At 40.5% G+C, this 21,667-nt stretch overlaps 1 protein-coding gene across 2 annotated transcripts in view; it reads left to right on the forward strand.

Annotated features, from left to right (window-relative positions):
* The window catches only part of AFF2 (ALF transcription elongation factor 2), a 342,722-nt gene that overhangs the window by 284,154 nt on the left and 36,901 nt on the right, over window positions 1–21,667 (forward strand). For both annotated transcript variants that reach the window (XM_052673659.1, XM_052673658.1), the window contains exons 10-11: window positions 18,250–18,412; window positions 18,907–19,926. In XM_052673659.1, the coding sequence (XP_052529619.1) occupies window positions 18,250–18,412; window positions 18,907–19,926 (1,183 nt within the window). The remainder of the gene's footprint in view (window positions 1–18,249; window positions 18,413–18,906; window positions 19,927–21,667) is intronic.

Below are 21,667 nucleotides of genomic sequence, written 5' to 3' on the forward strand. Positions count from 1 at the left end.
CAGAGGGGTGAAGGCCACTGAAGATACTCAGCAGCTGTTCAGCAACAGCAGCTGGAGCCACTGGGACTGAATAACGAGAATTTTATTCAAGTCCATTGGGCCCAAGGTGATTATTGAACACCACAATCAGGGTTCTTTACTTTTTATTATTATTATTATTTTAATTTTGTTTGCCCTCGCGTGAGACTGGAAGGCAGAGAAAGGACTGTGGCAGTACAGATCCCTGTGATCTCCCCTTGCCATGTCATCAGAAGAGCTCTGCAATTGAATATTTCACAATAAGCTCTGCATTTTCAATAGGGATGATATAAAAGCAAATATCAAGGCCTCTGGCTGACAAAAGCAGAATACAGAGGGAAAATATGAAAATAGCAACTTACTTCAGCAATAAAGAGAGTATATTTTATACTGCAGTTTTTCTTTTTGTTAAATCATGACTTTCTAGTAAATGACATCCCAGAAGATATTTATCAAAGCAGGAAAGCACTAGAAAGGAACACCCTGCATTCACTTTAATATTTCTCCTTTTCTTCTGACATTTTCTTGCCTAGAGATCTAATTCCATTAAATATGTACATTTTTGACTGGAAGACTTCTTCATGTATCTTTCAGATGAATCTTAAAAGTACATAAGGTCTGTAGGGCAGGTTTTTTTAAGTGCAAATGAGGTGCACAGTAGAATATTGTCTATGAGGCTTTTCAAATTATTTATATTCCTGCAGTGCTTTACCTTTCTCTTTCTGTGGTAATGATAAGGAAGTAGCGAGACTCCAATGCACCTTCTGTGAACATCATCAAACAACATTAGTCATATTTAATATCTGACATACAAGAGCTCTCTTTGGCTGATGTCCATTTTTGTTGGGCTTATTGGATGTTATCATGCCTGTAACTTTCTCTGGTCCACGCAGAGCATCAAAGTATTAAAACCTGTTAGACCCATGGTTGGTCAGCATTAGAGCCTTATAATGCTCTTATGGATGGATATAAATTAACGCTCCCTCCTTAAGCCTACTTTTCAGTACCTGTGAATCTGCTGTAGGAATAACGACAGCTAAATGCTCCGCTGGCCCTCAGCCATGCCCACTTGTGCTATTCTCCTCCAGCCTTCTTCGGGAGCTGTGCAGGCTGACCTGTATCAGTGCTTGAGTAGATGCCCGTTCCAGGTCAGTTGGGTGTTGCAGAAAGTGATACGGGGGATAACTAGGTAGCCCTTCTCCCCACACCAGCTTGGAAGGAATGACCTTATGTTGTGATGGAGGCCACTGTGCTGTAAGAGCTGTTGCTTCAGATTTGGTATGAAACAAATGTCCCGTTCATTTGCATTCACAGTCATTAATAATTTCATTGCTTTCTCGTAAGAATTTGAGTTAAGATTATTAATTCTGGTAACTGAGCTAAATTGCTACTTGAGTAATTATAATCTGCCTAAATGTGTGCCTGCACTGCTGCTAGTGTCAGCCTCCTCACATTATGTCTGAACATCTCAGGCCATATATCAGTTCAGTTCAGTTGAATAACTTATTACACAGTTGTGCCATGCAGTTCAGCCATGGCTGAACTGAAGAAACATACACAGCTAAGCCAACATGAAGATCAGGAGAGTAAGGCTTTGCTTTCTCCAGTCGTGCAGAGGAGACATTTAGTAAATTAAACTACTGCAGAGGAGAAGAAGGTTTTCATCAGGAGTAAGGAATGACAGAACAATCTATTAGATCTCTGCAGGAGGATCGAGAGCTAAGCCTTTCCAAAGCTTTTTGTGGGCCAAATGTTTACACTCCTCATAGCATTACCTAGCTGTAGTACCTCCCAAAAGTCATGTGGTCCAGGGCTCTGTGAAATGTAAGGCCATCTTCAGTCCACAAACTCCAGGCCATTCATTTGTATTCTTAACAAAAATGGCAGATTGTTCAACAGAGCCCCTCTTTCTCTGTGGCTTCTCAGTTGTTCCTTATCTCCCCAGTTCTCTTCCCAAGAGTTCCCAGTTGTCCTATCTCAGGCTCTGTCTGGCTGCCCCTTTCATCTGTTACTTCTCTCAGTTCTCATTTTGTCTTTTCTCTCCTGTAGTTTCCCACAGTTGCAAATAATGTTTTTTTTTGTGTTTCATGACTCCCACATCTGGCGTTCTGAATCTTGCCCAGTTCAGGTCTGTGGCAACATGTCACAAGCTTCAGACACAGTATGGAAACCTGTGAAGGCATTCCCTACACAAAGCAAGTGCTCACACTTACTTCCTTTTGAAGGACAAAGTCTGTTACCCTCATGCAGTGTCCAGTTTCTCTGGGAAGAAAGAAATGGCTGTGGCAAATTACCTTGACTATCCCACTTACACAGCTTTTCTCCCTGTTGTGGTTTAACCCAGCAGGCAGCTGAACAACACGCAGCCCTTCATTCCCTGTTCCCTTTCCACTGGGATGAGGGGGAGAATCAGAAAAAAAGAGTGGAACTCGTGGGTTGAGGAAAAACAAATAAACAACAACAACAAAAAAATAAAACTGTTTACTGAGATAAAATGGAAGAGAGAGAAATAACAGTAATTATGGTAATAATATATACACATATACAAAACATGTGATGCACAAAGTAATTGCTCACCCCCTGCTGTCCCATACCCAGCAGCTCCCCCAGCACCCCCCAGCCAGCTCCCTTCAGTGTTACAGTTTCCTCACACACTGCTGTATGGTACCCAATGTCACTTTGGGCCAGTTTAGGTCGGCTGTCCTGGTTCTGTCCCCTCCCAGCAGCTTGTGCCCTGCAGCCCCTGCTGGCAGGTTAGTGCAAGAAGCTGAGAAACTGAAACATCTTGGCTCTGTCAAGCGCTGCTCAGCAACAACAAAAACATTGGTGTGTTATCAACATTGCTTTTCTCCTAGAGCCAACACGTCTTCTCCTAAAGCCAGATACTATGCAAAAAATCAACTCTGTCCCAGCTGAAACCAAGTCATTCCCACAGACGATGAGCAGCTTCCCCTCATGTGAGCAGCAGCTACTAAGTTGAAGAATGGACATAGCAAATACCTTTCTCCTGATTCTCACTTACTGTTACACAGAAGTGCAAGTGTGTATTGGGATGATTGTATTAAATGTGTATATATACAGCTTGAACAAAACGCAGCAAAAATCAAGTCTGTACCCAGTCTTTGAGACTTAAAACTATTTTTTCAGTGATGGTAATTAACTTTTTATAGGAATTTGGTTTACTGTTAGGGTACAGGTTGCAGAATACAAATAATGTTCTTTTTTGATCACCAGTGAAAAAGCCTAAACCCAAATAATTGACACCCATGTATTAAAACCTGTCATATTCCCACTTAAAAAACAGTACCTGTGTACAAATTAGCTTTGTGCTCTTGGAATCCCACTGCATTAGGCTTGGAACTTGAATGTGTGGGCACAGTTTTGGTTTCTACCTTACCCAACGAAACTCCTTATTTCTCATCCTTTTATATGTTGTTTCTGCTGTTGAACTTCATTCAACATTTAGTTTGGCATGATAATATGTCTTCCACTAAAGTTCCTGAAGTGTTTTTGGACTGTGAGTGTTCTCAACTTCCTTCTCCACCTCCACCTCCTTCTCATTCTCCTGCTCCTTCTCCTCCTCCTTTCTGTGTGTGGTCCCACAACTGGAAGGAAATATCCACTTTTGTTCAGATTCCTTCTGGTTTCCTAGCTGAAAGAGAAGCCCACTGTCAAGAGCTGAAGTTAGACACTAATAGGGAATTTTCTTTATGTCTCACTGCCAGTTCAACCCTCTTTAGAAGTCTGGAGTGTAATGTAAATATGGTTCTCTCCAATGTCACCAGCCAGTTTCTAATGGAACCAAGCAGCTCACTGAGATCCCAAGCCTTCTTGCGAGTTATTGTTGTTGTTGTTGTTGGTTTTGTTTTTTTCCCTAAAAATTAGGAAATTCTTTACTTGTTGGTTTGTTGTACAGAGTTGTTTCCCATTCCTGAGTCATAATTTGGCTTCCAGATGACACTAAAGCCTGCAGCTGTAACTGCAGACAACGTTTGGCAAATGTTAATTCAAATAATAAGTCATCTAACTTTCGTTGCTGCAAGTTTTGAGGAATCATAGTGAAGGTATTGAATCATATCTAAATCTTCTACCTGCTCGAGGAGTTCTTGTGCTTGCTGAACTCTGCAGAGTGTTGTCTGATAGCATCTCCCATCAGCTTGGTATTTTCTCAGAAGTGCTTGAACTGTGGCAGCTCTAGTTGCACTGGAATTACTGTCAGGAAAAAAAAAATGTCTTTCAGTTTAACACTGAGACTGCAGGAACTTCAGTTCCACATTTCCTTTCTTTGGGCTGCCTGGCTGCTGCTCTCACACATGCACACCCCATCCCCAGATGTTTTAATAGCATCTCTGCTGATAACTACCTGTAATATATCAACAGGTACAAGTATAAGGTAAATAATCACCATCAGCAGAAACATACTGTCAAGACAGCATGTTTTGAAATATGCAGAGGTGAGAGCCTGTGATCCCCTGAAGAGCCAGGGCCCATTTGCGCATTGCCATATGGCTGCAGACACCTGTGGGATCCAGTAGGAAGACTTGTCAGCAGTTTTTCATTTGCACTCACGTAGCAGGAGGCAAGGTGCGTGCATCTCTTCATGTTTTACATGGGGAAAATCTGAAGACGAGGGGGGAGTCATTAGCCCATGGCTGTGCCCCCAAAGAGAGAATACATACCAGCTCTTGGGAAATTAATGAAATTGCATTTTATGCCTAACTGTATACCATGAGAAACTGGTTTGGAAAGGGAACAAAACTAAGTATGAACAGTTCCTGCTTTTCTGAACAGGTATTCCCTGGGCTGAATCTCATCAGGCCTTAAAGAACTTCTCTACAGCTTCTTGTCCCCAGCATATTAGATAATTGTTATGTCCTTGTTTCTTTTGTTCATATTTCAACCGTTCATAGCAGCCTGGGGGAAGAAGAGTGGGGAAGTATGTTACTCCTGCAAAATCATTGTAGCAAGAATAGCCAGAACATAAATGGTACTGTTTTGGCTTCAAAAGGGTACACAGGTGCCTTAGGAGTCCCAGAAGAGCAGTGTGCAAGCTCGCACAAACAACCTCCAAATCATGCCTGTTTGTTATTCACACAAGCAGAGTTGAAACTATTTGAATTCTACAGTTCCCAGAATTCAGATGGTGCACAATGGCCCATAATGAACAGCACCTGTGCTTACCTCAATTGCTACACAGAGCTGAACAACAGCAAGAAGGGCTTTCAAGAATATTTTTTCAATAATAGATTTAGTTCTGTCTTTCATAATTGGATTCAAAAGCTCAAAATTTCATTTTGCAACTTGTTCATGAAATTTGTATGAAAAATTCTGGCGTTTATTCAAAAGAAATACTCTGTGAACAAGAAGTTGCAGAAGAGCCAACTGCTGGTAACTAAGCAGCCAAATTATAGTCAGAGCACTTGGCAAATACACCGTCCTTTTTTATTATTTCAGTAATTGAATTTCTGTTAAAGCATGGAGCATAATTTAAAATCGGGAATTTATTTATAATACAACGGTGTTTCGGTAATAAATGCATTATTATTGTCACTTTTAATGGAATCTTATGTATTCCCTCAGAGACTATGTGGCAGACTCTGAGACAGCCACTGCATCAGTGCTGTTTGTAGACAATTGAATTAATTGAAGACAGGGTCGTTAACTCGACCTGAATACCTCTGATTGCTTCTGTAAATAAGGTTAGAGAGCAAATGGCTAATCTTTGTTGTCATTATAGATTCTTTTTACATTTTCACACTGCCTCGTATATTAAGATCATTTCGCTAAGCAGCTTTTCAAGGCTGTCATTGTGTTTACAGCATCGTCTTGCACAGCACACAACCGTAATTGTATCAGACTTACATTTCATTTCCCATATCTATATGGAACACGATAATAGACAGAGACCTATTTGGGATTGCAGCACATAAAAACCGTTGGACCAACAAATTAATAAACAAAAATGAATAAACTGTAGCATTAAAAAATAATCAAATCACAAAACAAAAGTTGATTTTGTTTGCTTTTACTTGAAAATTCCAACCTGCAAGACCTGCCAGGGATAATACAGTGAGTCCATTACTCAGTTGGGAACATGACCCACAAGGCCAGCTCTGTCTATACCAGCCTGTGAGTCAACTGCTATCTGGACTTTTGGCAAGAATTTCCTTGGAAAATGAGCAGCAAGCTGTCACTGAAGCACAGATAGAACACAGATATTTTTCAAGGGAAAATTAAAAAAAAAGAAAGGCTGTGAGCACACTGTTCCATTTCTCAACAAATCTAATAAAGAATGTAGCCTGAGAGGTCTAGGAAGGCATGTGTCATGAACAAGAGGCACCCTAAACTTGAGAATGAGGTCAGGTTCACACTGAACTCAGGGATACCAGCTTGTCATCACTCACATATTCCACCACATACTAAAAAAAAAATAAATTACTTTCTCAGAAACAGTCTTGTAAGTAGGAGAAAACAGCTGGCAATGTACTATAATGTGCCTAGTATTTGTATGCATTTCTTTCATTCTAAATTTATATTCAAGATGGGCTTGAACCCAAACCCCAGACATACAGTGTGGGTTATGCAAACTCTGGAGCCAAATGTGAGATCCTGAGTCCATCTGTAACCTGGACGATAAGTGATGTTTCATGAATTCAGATTTAAAGATAACAGCCTCTTCACTTCAAAACTAGCAAGTACGAACTTCAGCTCAAAAACTCTGCCTGTGTCAAACTCCCATTGGTGCAGGAATCCAGCCCAACTTGAGCGAGGTGGGAGGAACATGCTGCCACCATGTTTTCTCACAGCAGCCTCCGCATAACTCACTTGTAAGAACATTTTGGGGATTTTTTTATAATCTTTTTTTTTTTTTTTTCAGAAAGCAAAGGAGGAAACAAAGCATTGATTAAGATAGTAAATTGTTCCAGAGTTTTGAAGGCTGAAGTTGTGTGGACTTATGGTTTGGTTCTCCTAACTACATAGATTTTGCTCTGCAAAGACAGAAAGATCAGCCAAGCAGGGTTACTACCAAGTAGTTTCCAGCTCAGCACTGAAGTTCAGTGTGAGCCTTTCAGTCCTGGCCATGTTTGTGTCTCTCCCTGAGAATTTGTGGGAGATGCAAACGCTAGTGGAGCTGTCTTGGAAACCTGGTGCAGAAGCAATCAGTCCTGCTCAGCCTGTTTTACAGTTTGTTCTTCCTTATTCTGAGAAGGTTGGAATTTGGGCACTGTCCTTTGTTAATTAAACTGTATTTGCCTACATTATCTCAAACACTGCAGGCAAAACTGGAGAGGAGTGCATTTTTCTATTGTTGTAGTTGTTGCTTTTAATTCTAATGCAGAAAAGAAATAAGTCAGTAATTCTCCACTTCCCTTCTGGTAGAGTGACACCTCACTCCTCATTTTGCTGTTAATGAGCAAGAGAGTTTCAATTCTCATATAACAGACAATTAGCCACTGTGCTATATCAGGCATAAGGACATTGACTCTGCCTGGGCAGATGTGTAAAGAACACTTTTGCACCTTATAAAGGAATGATTTTCAAGTTGAAAACTGTAAGAAGTTGAAGAGAAATCGACCTTTGCTTATTTACCTCTGTACCCATGAGGGCCTTGGGTTTTCCTGACCTTTGCTTATCAGGAACCTCCAGCAGGTTACTAATGCAATAATCTGTCGTCAGTCTGAGGAAAATAGATGATGATGCTGAAAAATCAATTTCCTGTAATTCAAGAACATGTATCCAGAATGAAACCATCTTACTTGGAAGGTTTTCAATGAGAAACAATTTAACCAGTCCTGAAGGTCTAGGTCATTTTGTTCATATTGAAAAAATAGACAAAGGTGCAATGGTTGCCTACAGACATTCCGGGTCAGATAGTAACTGGCTCTGCCCGCATCCCTGTTCTTCTTGGCCTGGATTAAGAAAGCAGGTAGTGTTCCAAAAAGCAAAAGTACTAAAGTAGCACTTCTGGAAAGCATCCAGCAATGCGACTGTTATTTTGGTGGCCCCAATTAGTCTTTCCGGTCTAAATCAAAACTGACTCCAAACTTGTCCTCAGCAGGCACACACATAGTGCAGTCCTTTTCTCTGCAGAATTTTGACCTGACTCTCACACAGCACCATTCTGAAGGTGCTGAGCACCAATGGCTTTATGGGAAGAAATGTCAACTGCTTGCCCACAGAATCCCAGGAAGAGGACCATGGTATTGATGAGAAAGGCTAAAAGGCAAGATTTTTAGCCTGATAAGTTTAAAGAATTAAAAGTTCTCTGTTCTCTTTGGCTGTCATTCAAAGTAAAAAGCATAGAAAATGCTGTTTAAAATAGCTGAGCCTTTTGTCTTACAGGGTTTTCGTGTAGAAGATTTAAGATGTCAGGTTTAAACATGATACTGATGGTATTAGGCAAAGTATGAGAGCAGACACTTGTAGTAACTGTCATTCTTTTTTGACTGTTTATTAATGGTCTTTTCTGATTTACTGTGAATGTTGTGAAGAATCTGCAGGTCCATTTATCACTCAAAGAAGCACCTTTTTTTCTTAATGCTTATGTATGTAATAATTAGCTGTGGATGCTGCTGAAAGATTTAGCTCTGTTCTAACGTAAGATCCTTCAAGACAATGTTTAGCCCTGCCTAGATTCAATGTTTTATGTTTTGTTTTGTTCTAAAATAAATAAAGCAGTGTATAATGTAACTGGCAAAAGGAGCTTATACTGGGCTGAAAACCAGAAAGTTCATATTTCCACTCTGAAGGGAGGTTTTCACCCCGTTTTAAAATAAAGTGTAAGGAGGACATCTATGTTTCAACATTCATCTCTATTAACATTCTCCTAGAAAATTTTCAGCTTGTTCAAAAAACAAGTAGTGTGCATTTTTGTAACCATTATGTGCTTTGATGGTGTACCATAAATTCATCGTGTATATTTAGGAATACTTTCTCCAAAAGTATTTCAGAGTAATTGCCCTATATTAATAACAATGATTCCTTTTTATGGGAGTAGCAGTGAAGCTGTCTGCTTGTGGGTTTTCTTAGTGTCTGTTATCCTACAACTCAGCTCTGATGAAATATGCTTCGATATGCTCACAGTGCTATCTCTACTAATAACAGCCGGAAAGGAGCATCAAGAATTTGTTTTACCCATGAAATCCCAGAGAGATGCAGAATTTAATGAGTTTGCTAGAGTCTCGAAGCAGTGCTTTAACCACAGTGCTATCTTTACAGAGCGCAGTAGCTCTCTCAGCAGCGATGGATTGTTCATGTCTTACTCATTTGAGTACAAGCCAACAAGCCACAGCACCAGTCCTGGTGATTCATGCTTTGTACAGTATATAAGGCATGCAGATTGCTACCAGCTTGTGGCAGTTGAAACTCATTTAATTAGATATTACACACACTGTTTTGATTGGGCTCAGTTTTTATCTCTGCTTTTTTTTTTTTGTTTCTTGTTTCCCTAATGCTCCTGAGAATAGCCATGTTGAGCCCTTTCTAAACAGGGGTGCCTTTGACTGCACCAAGCTGTTCCCCTTTGCTGGCTTGTAGGAATTTACGTCCCAGTTCATCCTTTTTGCTCTGGTCTAGATTGGTCATGCTGCTGCACCGCTCCCGAGGGATTCGCCCGGAGAGCAAATTCCCAGGCAGTTCCCTGAGCTGACCTCATACCACTCGTATAAAGCACACAGGTGTGAATGACTGTGTTGCTGTAAAGCTGTGGAAGATCAAGATATGCTTTCTGGCACCATTTCAAGCTCAGAGGTGTTATCTTACATGTCGAAAGGAAAAAAATCCTTCTTTCTCATGTTTTCTGACTGCTTGGTTGCTAGGTATAGTAAAATGAGCTTTCCTCTCAAATAGCAGATGCAACTAGAGACAACGGGGATTTGGAGGCTTCATGTGGATCTATCTGCACCACAACATTTTGGTGGCATAGCTCCCAGTTACTGTTCCTGCTGGGCCCTGTAGGCTGAATTTCGTTTTCAGCTGGAACTGAACTAGAACTGAGTCATGTGGTTCATTTGCAATGTCATTTTTCCAAGTTTCTGCCATACATGATTGAGAAAAAAAATACTTTAGAGAAAAGTATTGGGCTTTTTTTTTTTTTAATCATGACCACACTTGGACTTTCTGCTGAAATAAGTAAAGCAGAAGTGCTAATAAGTGACTCACTTGAGTACAAATGGATGTTAACATAAAATTATAAATCAGTATCCATTAACTTTCAGAGATGTACAAAGTGTACTGAAAGATGTAGTTTTCTACATTTTTGTTGTGGACAATAAACAAGTTTCTATATACGTCAGTAATTCAGAAAGTAATGCCTCCTATTTATTTCCATGGAAACTACAGCAGATACAAAGGTACAGTAACACTTTTTGATAGGGAAAACTCTCAGCTACAAAACACTATTTTTCAACGTAGTCATCACTGTTAGCTCTGCATTAGCTTTGCAGTTTCATCGGTGATGAACAGGAACCTGCACACCATGCTCGTAAACATCTCCACCAGCAAAGGTGACCACTGCCATTGCCGCCGCTGCTGAAATGCACCACTCAGCCTCACTGTGCTCACATCCACTGTTTGATCTCCATCAGTGTTCAGCAAGCTTCCATGAATATCAGCGGGTGCCATTTTTACAGCATGGAGGAATGCAGTGACACACCTTTGCTCCATGTGCACTTCCATGTCAGACGCCATTCTGTCAGAGTGCCCCTCTGCTGCCATCTGTCACACGGCCACACAGCATAATGGGATACTGGTGGGAATGTTGAGCCTCTACTGCCATCCCGCCAACATCCACCTCTGATATCGTGGGCCAACATCATAACACAGGAGGCATTACCTTTGGAGCAGACCTCATATCAATGCTCATCTAGCTGGATTCACTGAGGCAGTACTGATGTAATAAAATGGTCTTATTTACATCAAATGAGGCCCTTTGGTGACAGAGCATTCTTGTTGTTCCACATGCCGAGCAAACAACAGCACATCGTGGCACAGTGCAATAATACTCTGACACATTAATCCATTCACTAAAATATTATACATCAGAAAGTCTGCACACATCGCATCCTCTGAATAATATGCTGACAAGATTGTTTCCAATCTCTGAGGTGACTGGGTGATGCATGCACAAATCATGGATACAGTATTGCTTTTAATATGCAAAATCCCCTTCCATTCCATGTCAAGTGTGTATAAGAATGCTGGGAAACTGAAAGGAGGGCAATTACCATACCGATAGTTCAGAAAGTTTTTTGTGTGTGCCAACAGGAATGTGCCATTAAAATTCCTCCTCATCTGCTGATTGTTTTTCATGATTTCGCAGGGAGTTTGATATGTTACACCTGTTCTTCTTCACAGGTGTGGTGAGGAGTAAGAATTTACTGTAACCCAGGAAGAAAACCAGGAAAAAGGTCACAATATGACAGTAGAAACAGTACTGTGGTTAAAGTCACACTGCTCAAGTATATACACAGTTCCACCTAGGATTTGTGGCTAATGTAATTCTTTATTGGAAGGCTTTGACCTTGTTACAGATTCTTGGCAGCTTTTCCCCACTCTGTTCATTACTAATGCAAGCTGTCAATCACTTTAGTTCTGCTTTGACATAGATTGCGGCTCAGAGGAGTTAGTTCTGTCATTCTTTTTATTTCTTTCATCTTTACTATCCTTTTTTATGGTCCTTAAAGCTAAAAGTATAAAAGGTTTATATGTGTACAGAAAAAAAAGTCTGTTTTGGTAACTCTATCAATCTTGTTATAAACAGTCTTTGATTAAAACAGTTACTTTTGAACATAGTAAAACGAGGATGTGGTTTTCTACAGGCAACTTCTTGTAAATTACCCTCCCCCTCAAAATAAATCAGAACTCCTATTTGCATTACAGTGCTCAGGACTGATACCACCAGATCAGCTGCCACATCCCAAATCACATACTGTGGGGGTTTTTGCTCTCCGTGTGTTTTGACGTGAGACAACCATCATGAGTGATGTCTTACTGTGTATGCTAATGTTAGCTGAAGTAACAATTTCCACGCCTTATTTCATTTCATTGACCTGGGTGGTGATTAATATTTCAGTAGGACTTAATACAGGTTTTCAGTTCCTGTGTCAGCCCGGTCTTTGAAAGTTTAGATTTGAATCCTACCAGCCTGGTGATAAATAATTTAACACTAACCAATAGAGAGGCAGTGAACAACTCATTCATATCCTTCTCTTTAAAAAGCAATCTAATAGCAGTCATATCCACGTTTGAAGATATAGATATGAACAATTTGTTATAAAGAAATGGCAGCTCCTTTTCAAATTAGAAGAGAATATTACTTCCTGAAAACAGCGTAAGAAATAAAACTCTGTTGTTGAACAGTTATGGTATTAAATTCTGACACTAAATATTAATCTACTAGGTCCTGCTCTATTATTATCTGTTAAAATAATGAAGCAGGCTTTTTTTTTTTTTTTTAAACGTTTACAAGGAATTCAGCTAGCCCAGTAAATCCTAGCAATGAGCCTCGGGTTCATTCTGTTTTTTCTACAGGAATGGGCTCTGGAGGAGAGGTTGGGCCAACTTCTGAAAAGATGATGCTAGTTTGTTCCTCCCTGTCTTCTCTCAAAATTCAGTGTAGTGAGTGGGAGAGCAACGTATCTCCCCGTGAGTGAGTGCCACAGTCTGCTCTGCTGGATTATGGGGAGTGCACAGAACTGGGTGCTTGCTTCCCACTGCCCTGTGCAATCATTCTTTGTTCTGAAGAGTATAGGCACTTAAAATAGACAAGTCAGATCGAGGATAGGCAATATAGTGTCTCGTCTCAGCAGGAATTGATGCTCAGAAATACTTCTTGGATGCAGTAAAATTCATGCAAATTCCAATCCAGTGCCTTAACAGGAAGATCGATAAGCCTGTTGAGTCTGTAGTCACATTTCCAGTACAGACCTTCCCTTTTACAGATGTCATTGGTTGCATTTTCCCTAAAAATACACCAGTGCAGTAAAGCAACCTTTGCAGAGTACTGATTTTTGGTACAAACACATTGCTGGCATTGATACACTGTTGACTTACTGGTCAGTTTCCATCTACATTTTCCCACTACCCTGTGGCATGCTGCTTTCTCAAAGTTTACATTTTGATTTTTGGGCAGAGCAAAGGAACAAGAGTCCAATTCATCATGATTGGTTGGAATGAATAAAGCTATTGCTGGATGGCACCATCAATTTGCCAAATCCTCTTCACAGCAATTAGCATGACTGCAACTAATTGGTGAAAAGTTCGAGGAGATATCTAAGGATTTGTTAGGAATTTTTCTTCCTTCATGAGTTTTACTGCAATAGTCTGGATTCTTTTCACAGCTTCTCTTTTTTTTTTTTTTACATACATATTTACAGGGTAAATTGTTTATTATTTTTCCTATTGGAGGTTAATGATCTTTAGTAATTCAAATTATTTTTATTCTAACTACCACATCTAATCTCATAAGCCATTTATTACATCATTACAGTAAATGATGTGTAGAAAATATAGTAATAATAGTACTGATGAGAACTGTAACAAAGTGTAAGGTGTATGTTGGGTCTTCACTTCTCTAGGCAATGTAGTAATCCAGACACATACTAATGCTAGATCTGCTTTCGCTAGCTCTGGAAAGGGATCTCCTGAGTCAAAACCAACCAAAGAGACAAAAAGTAAATAAACACACCAGAAAAGCTGAAGGAAAACATTTAAATTTAGGCAAATCAAACTGTAGCAGTTCGCCACACTGAGTGAAAGACTACTGGTGTGCCTGAGAGCCTGACTGCAATTCCCTGCTATCAACCACCAGCAGCTGACTCCACTGCCTGCTCTTGACAGATGCCACACACCTGCAAGTCTCAGCTGCTCTATATGTAGTTCAAGTTTGATCTCAAATGTGCTGAAAAATGCTGCCAGGTACTGGTGATGCTGGTGTTTGTCCTCTCCCTCAAGATGTTTCTCATCTCATGCTTTGTACCCACACTGTGCACCATTGTGCTGCCAGGGGAAGTGCTATGTGCTACAAAAGCAGAAGGGAAATAGATGGGAGTGCTGCAGATGAGCTTCCTTCCAAATTAATTTTCGATGTGTAAGTCTGTTCTGTCTGCTTCATTACCTGATAGCAGGAAGGCAACCTGAAATGCTTACCAGCAGGCAGTTAGAGACGTTATTGCAGTGACCTTTGCAAAAGATGGAGTTTTGGTTCTCCTTCCATTTGCAGTGGGTTTCATTCCAGCATCTCCCATCATCATGCCACAGGAACAGTGACTTTGGAGGGGGGTAAGCAGACGTTAACCCAGCTGCTCTGAGGAATGGAGAGCCTCATTGCTGAGTTACAAGTCTATTTTTTTTTTCTCCCAAGGAGGATTGTCATGGTCACAGCTCTTGACCAGGGCAGAACGTGTCTGACTGCCCTGCAGCATTCATCTGAAGCACTGAACATAGGGCCTGGAAAATGTGGAGCACAAAATGTGAAGGGGGAAAAAAACTGATGTTTCCATTATTGCAGAGGGGCCGTGCATGGAGTTTGTGAGGCCTGAACTGAGTATGAGGAGGATCGTAATACCTCTAATGTTTGCTTTGTGTGTTTGGATTGCAAGCTCTTTGGCCCAAAGATTGTGTCTCATCATGTATTTACATAGCTCCCAGCACAGCAGGTCACTGGCCTCAGTAGAGGTCTCCAATCTCAAGTGATAATAATGAACTGGCTTTCTTGTAAGTGTTATTTACTCAAACAATACTGTGTTCCATTGTGCAGCATTGTTTTTATTAATTTTTTTTTTTTTTCAGTTCAAATGAAATAAAAACATTGTCCACTCAAACACTGAGGAGCAATATGAGTGTTCACCTCCTGCAGGGAAATAAAAATTCAAGAGTTTCAAATACCAGTGTTTCCTGCCCTCTTTAGTCACTCTGAGGACTTGTGTCTGATGATAAAATGCTTTATATCCATTTTAAACCTCGTCCAGGCTGGCATTCCTTGTCTGGATCTTAGCAACACAACAAAGCTTGCTTTGAAAGTCTTTTACAGAGGCAACCTTGAGTTCATGTAGTTGATACTTCTGTGAAGAAGCTCAGTTTATTTGTATAACAGCTGCTTGAATGCACATTTGCAGAATCTATCAGAGCATCTCTTAAAGCAAGTGGTGTAGTAACTTTAAAGCTGAGGAAGTGATTGGGAAACGTGCAAAGCAAGCAGTTGTTCTGAACTAGAAGATTAAACAACAACAAAACAGAATTCTCTATACTAAGAGAGAAGACAAGGATGCTTTTTTTTTTTCCATTTTTTATGTGAAAGTTTTGTACATTTTCTTCTGTTCTGCTGTTATGTGTGAATAGCACTATTAGAATCTGATTGTGCAAGTAGCTTTATGCAGGAACTTTCTGTCTTTAGTGCTGTGAGATGCTAGGAAAGGCACTTGGGGTATCATCCGGTTGCTTTGCAATGCATGCAAACAGTGTTGCTCCCAACTCAAACTACATGACGAAATGTGAGTGCTTCTGCTTAAAAATGTTGATTAACAATAACGCCTTCAGCATGAAGCTGCCTGATGTAGCCATGGCATAATTTTATTATCCCAGATGAAAGACAAATATGACCTCACTGTGCTTTGTATGAAAAACATTATTTTGAGTCTGTCTGGTTCCTTGCAGAGCTATGTTATTCAGTAACACTTGGCATATGATAACTTTTTCTGATGGTAGTGTGCAGAAAAATAGAAAATAAGGCCTGGCTGGAGCTGCCATCTATTCCCAAGATTTTAGTCTTGCCCTCTGAGCTCTTTGTCAGACAGCACAATCTGCTGCAGTACAGCTCCTGGTGTTTTCTGTAAGCAAATCCCAGCTACAATGCCAATTCTCTTCCAGAGTGCTAAAAGATATAAGTTGTAATTAAAGGCTGGAGAGGTCTGGGCCTTAGCTGCTGAAGTACTGCCCTTTTCTTCTTTGATCCATTCTAAGAGGGGATGTTGTTTAAATCAGTGATCTTAATGAGAGCACGTTTGCAATCACTGACAACAGAGGATTTTTTTAGGCATGTCTGCACAACTAGGCGTGAGCAGACCCACATAGGTGCCTGTGTATGGGGGGTTGCATTGCAAAACTACTCCCAGAAAAGGTGATTTGTCACCACAAGAGGCTGGTGCAGGTTTATGTGTCCTGCTACAAAGGTGCATTCAATCTCTGCAGGTGGCTGAATCAAAATTGTTTGTTCTGATAGCAGTGAATGGCATATTGTTTTAAGGTTGGTGTTCCATTCTGGTATTTTAGAATAGAAGTGAAGCATATTCCTATCAGTTTGGAAATCCTTGAGTATTTCTTTGTATTATTCTTACTCCTTCTTGCAGACAATTGTAATAAAATAGGAAAACTCAGTTTTCATCTACTTTCAGTGTTTTCAAAATAGAAAATCTGAGACCAGAATTACAAGATAGATATTGAAAGTGAAACTCAATTTTACTCCACTGTTCTGTTTACTGGAAATAAATAAATAAATACCTTCCCTACATTTTCTTGGGCTTTACTGAATGGGAGGGTTAAATAAAAAAAGGAATTAAAAAAATTAAAAAACAAAGCTGAAATGGTTTCTAAAACTTGAAATATAAATTCTAAGACTTTTTTTTTTTTTTTAAATTTACTAATGTTTAATTATATGAAGCAGTGGTGGCCCTCGGATTTCACTGTTACGTCCCATTGAAATTTGGGAACTAAATCTTCAGACTCTGTTGAATGAAGAGCCTCTAAAAAAAGAAAAGTATATGCAGTTAAGAAGCAACTAAGTTAGTGATCTGTTGCAATTACCCAAGTGAGTAATTTTGTTTCATTAATGCACCCTGCAGCACCAAGCTGCTTTTGTGAATGGGCACCGCAGGGCCCTTGCAATGCTCAAAGAGGCAGTTATGTGACCAACCGCAGCGCGAGGGATCGCTTTACCAACAAGGGGGGAGAGAGAGAAAGTAGCTTAGCTAAAGAAAGAGATTAAAGACCATATATTATTGTCATGGAAGCCAATGGCAATACTTCAGAGGACTGTAGTGGAGCAGGATCAAACATCAGTTCTTTCTGGCTTTTCCAGCTCCCATTTGCTTGCTTACAGTGTTATTTAAGAGGGCATCTTGATGCGCATGGAATCTCAGCTTGAAAGGTGAAGGAGCGCGTGTGCTTGGCTTATGTGAATCCTTCTGAGAACAGTAGAAAAGCAGATAGCAATGAAGGGAAAAAGTGTTATAACTTCAGGGCTTTCATGGATCACTCAATATGGGAAACACACAACAGATGATATATTAAAGTGAGATATTGAATATCCATAAGAATACTAGCAAATGGTGTCAATTTTCAAACACTTTGCTTTGCCAGCTTCACAAATTTAAAATCAATCATCAAAAAGTCTCTGTATAGATCAGCTGAAGTGGCATAAAACGTTATGGTTATCACTCTGGCAAAATAAAATAAAATAAAGGTGAGTGTATAAAGACTCCGACTGCAGCTCTAAAAACTGGGGTCATCCAGACTCTAAGTATAGAAATAAATGCTGAGGAAAAACAATGAGACATGGCGCACTGCTAATAAATAAATCTTTAGGAGAAGGACAGCTGAACACACAGAAAAAATAGATTTCACGGAGACTTACTTTTGGTTTGAGCACAATTTTTTCACGAAATTATCATAAAGCAATCTTTCTTCTGAGAGAAAAAAAAAAACAAACAGCTATAAATAAAAAATTCTTGGGCACTCCTTGGAGAGTTGTCAAAGTAGGTAGCTTTCATACACTACAGTGCAAAAATATTCATTAAAATTAATTTTTAAAATGCTCTGGCCAATATTAGTTGCCTACTGTCCTTTCCTTGATCATAAATTATAAATGAACCAGCAAAAAAACGTGGAAAGCGTGATTTCATTAATAAATTATTTGTGTGATTATTAGATTTTGCAATTATTGGGCTAATAGGCTGAAGATCCTAAAGCGTTTCTCGCTTGAGGGTGGCGATGATGGTCATGATGGTATTAACACCACTATCAGTGTTCCACAAGGAGCGTAAGGCCAGCCATCTCCTTGGTCCCTACTTGGAGACATGGCTGCTGGAGAGTCCATTGGGTCTGCACTGAGAGAGCAGGAGACGATGCTGAGGACAGTTGGTGTGAGCAGAATTCTTTGGGTGCCTCCCTCGACCCAAGACTTTAAAATCTGGTTGACAAGCAGCATACTAACCAGAGGGGATCTTCTCCCCACAGCGGCCTGCCGGTGTCAGTGGCACACGCAGCTGGCTTAGCCCATTCCAGCGGTGGCTCCGGGAGCTCCAGTGAGTCCGAGAGCAGCTCTGAGTCCGACTCCGACAGCGAGAGCAGCTCCAGTGACAGCGACTGCAACGAGGAGTCACGCAGTGCCACACCAGAGGTACGGCCATGCTCGCAGCATCTCCCTGGCAGGAGCTTAGAGGGTGGAAAATGTCAGAGCTCTATGCAGTTTGATGCTGTTGACTTTTTTTCTCCCTTTACAGTTTTGCTTGTATGACCCACATACTCATTCTAGCTTTTGGAAGAATCCTTCTGGCCTACATTTGAATTGCTTTAAAGAAATATTTAGATTTCTGCCAGTAGCTAGAGAAGATTTTATTGACACAGTATTCAGCTGGGGCTAAGGAAAGGCAACGTGACGAAACTGTATCTTCAGGGACCAGCTAAACTTTTTAGTTGTATTAAATTTCTCCAGGGCCACATTGTAAACCAGATAAGGAAGCCTAATTAACCGTAAATACTCCATAAATGCTCCCATAAAACTAGCAGTCACCACTAGTTGACTGAAATAAAAAGGTGCATTAAAAACATCCTCACTTAAAGGGAAAGGCTTTGCTTCTGTCTGAGACTTGCTCCTTGTTTTTCACACTGCAGCCTGAACCCCCCTCAACAAACAAATGGCAGCTGGATAAGTGGCTGAATAAAGTGAACCCCCACAACAAGACCATCATCAGCAATCAAAATGAGCCTCACAGTGAGACCAGCTCCCAGCCGCAGAGCAGCCAGCAGGCTGAAGGACAAAACAAAGGGAAGCTCAGCAACAGCCTGCCCCCAACCGATTCCAAAGACCGGGCGATCCTCAGTCCCATCCGTGAGAAAGCCAAACCACGGGTTGCCCAGAAAACCCCAGAGGCAAAAAGCTCCAAGCAGAAGTCGCCAGCTCATAATGAGCCAGTTGCACAAAGGACTACTGGGAAAAAGCAACCCAAAAAGGTAGAAAGGACTTCCAGTGTAGAAGAATATAACTGGCCCAAACCAAATAATACCAGCAACACTCCCAAAGAAAAAGACACACAGGAACCCCCTGAGCAGCCAAAGGTTCGAACTAAAGCAGCAGTTGGCAAGACCGCCCCAAGGAAGGAACCTCGAACGAGCACAGGTCTCACTTCGGAGAAGAAAAAGTACAGAGGCCCCAGCAAAATTGTCCCCAAGTCCCGGGAATTTATTGAAACTGATTCATCTACTTCTGACTCAAATACAGATCAGGAGGAGAGCCTGCAGGCTAAGATATTGCCAGCTTGTAGTGGACCGGCCAACGGCATCAAAGTGAAGGACTCTGGCAGTAACATCCTCAGTGTAAGTAGCTTAACTAGCAATGGCAGCAACACATCCATCGACCAGACCAGCAATGACTTGGAGGAGCAGCTCTTTTCTCCTATCCCAATTGTTCAAAATGAACTGCTGTCCCCACTGAGAGAATATGAAGAACTCAAATCTCTTTGGGTGAAAATAGACCTCAGTTTACTCTCCAGGATACCTGGGCAAGAGCCTTTTGAGACCACATCTGTGAAAACTGAACCAAGAGAGGCAAATGTGAAACACAGACGACCATCTCGAGAGTCCCCTACCCCAGCAGCTGAGAAAACATCCACAAAATCCAAAAGGAAACACAAGGTAAGTAATTTTCATCATTCAGGAGAAAACACTATTTCTGTGCATCCTTGAGGTTAGGACAGCAATCACTGACTCCTCGCTGACCTGCAGCAGGGCTGTAAGGAGACATGGTACCACTAAGGTTTTATTATTTTTGCAGAAGACAAACATTTACCTGTACATTACAAATTAATGTAAGAAATCAGTAAAAAGGAAAATGGACATCACTTTTCAAAATCTATGAACAAAGTTGGTTGGTGTTTTTCTTAGGTTTATCGTACCAGCTTTTTTCACTGTGTTTGCTCTTTGCATGCTAATTTGCAGTGTTCTGCAATCTGCAGAAGGACTCCCCATGACAAGTGCTAAGGGCTCATCCATATTCAGAAAACGTGACTTCTGTTTGGAAGGCAAGTTTTATCGTTGGCAGAATTAATGCATTTTCACCACTTGCTTAAACAAGCATAACTTCATTAAAGTCTATGAAATGGTGCTTGCTTGTGCTCATGGTGAATTTAGTCTTTATATCTTTTTGTTACACCAATGAATGTAATTCACAGACATGTCATTTGCTTAACTAGCTGCTCTGTGTATGCAGCTACCTGGAAAAGCAAATATGTTTTGACTTAAGGCATTATGTTTTATCATGTGTTTATGTTATTTATGCCCAAGGGTATCCTATCTTGTAGGATATGACAGTGCTCTTCAAACTAAATGTGTTCTCAGAAAAGAAACAGGAGTTTTATATCATAAATGATTTTTTGTAGTTGTTGGTTTTCTGTTTTTGGTTTGGTTTGGTTTTTTTTCCAACTAAAATGTCTGTGCTCTGGTCTCCTTGTGAGAAGTTATCACTGCATATGTTTTATACCCCAGATTTTCTAAATCATTATGAATGTGACTTCAGCTGTCTGTTCCAGTGGACTTCTGAACCACATTGAAATGCTGCATTTGAGCCGTCCAGCCATACAAGAGAGTTAATACGTGAAAAACACAGACAATGCCAGGCAGACACAGGGTCTGCACCCTGCCTACATGAGTCACTGCACTGGCTCCTTCCCTGTTGAATTAAGTGGAAATAATCACAAGCAAACTCAGCAGGTTTTTATTCCATGTATATTCTAGCTGTACCCGAAAGGCAGAGAGGTAAAAAGGAAGGAGAAAGGAATAAAGAGAAAAGGGATGTATAAATGTCAGTGTTTATATGTATGTCCAATAGGGTGTATATTAATTAAACAGGGAAAAAAGAAAAAAAGAGAAAAAAAAAAAAAAGAGTTTGTGCTAGGTCACGGTGGAGTGTCAGTATGATGGCTAAAACAAGAGTACTGACAACTTGACTCAGTGCTCCCAGGGAAAGCAAATAAAATGGAACCACAGAATTTCATTAGCTGGAATTGTGAATCACAAAGGAACATTGTGAGGTGTCTCACTCTGGGATTGCACAAACGTAAGCTACACTCTGAAACAGCCTGTTCAGCTTCTTGATGATTGTTCATCTCTACCCAAGAGGAAACAAACAAATTACAATGGCATTAACAGTTAAAGTAGAGTAGGAAGAGCCAGATTTGGATTCTGAATCGTGCTAATAAAAGATTTATTTTAGCCGTATGCCAGCAGGCTTGAAGAATGCTATGAAGGTTCCAGTGATAGAGCAATAATCAGCTTTGCTTGTATCGACCCAGTTCAGGCACAGAAGTCATGCACCACGGAATCTTCCAAAGCAAATTTCACACCAGCTATCACTGTTAATGACTGCATCCTTAGAGTA

Source organism: Tympanuchus pallidicinctus, unplaced genomic scaffold, assembly GCF_026119805.1.
Source record: "Tympanuchus pallidicinctus isolate F22 unplaced genomic scaffold, pur_lepc_1.0 scaffold13, whole genome shotgun sequence".
Classification (NCBI taxonomy): domain Eukaryota; kingdom Metazoa; phylum Chordata; class Aves; order Galliformes; family Phasianidae; genus Tympanuchus; species Tympanuchus pallidicinctus.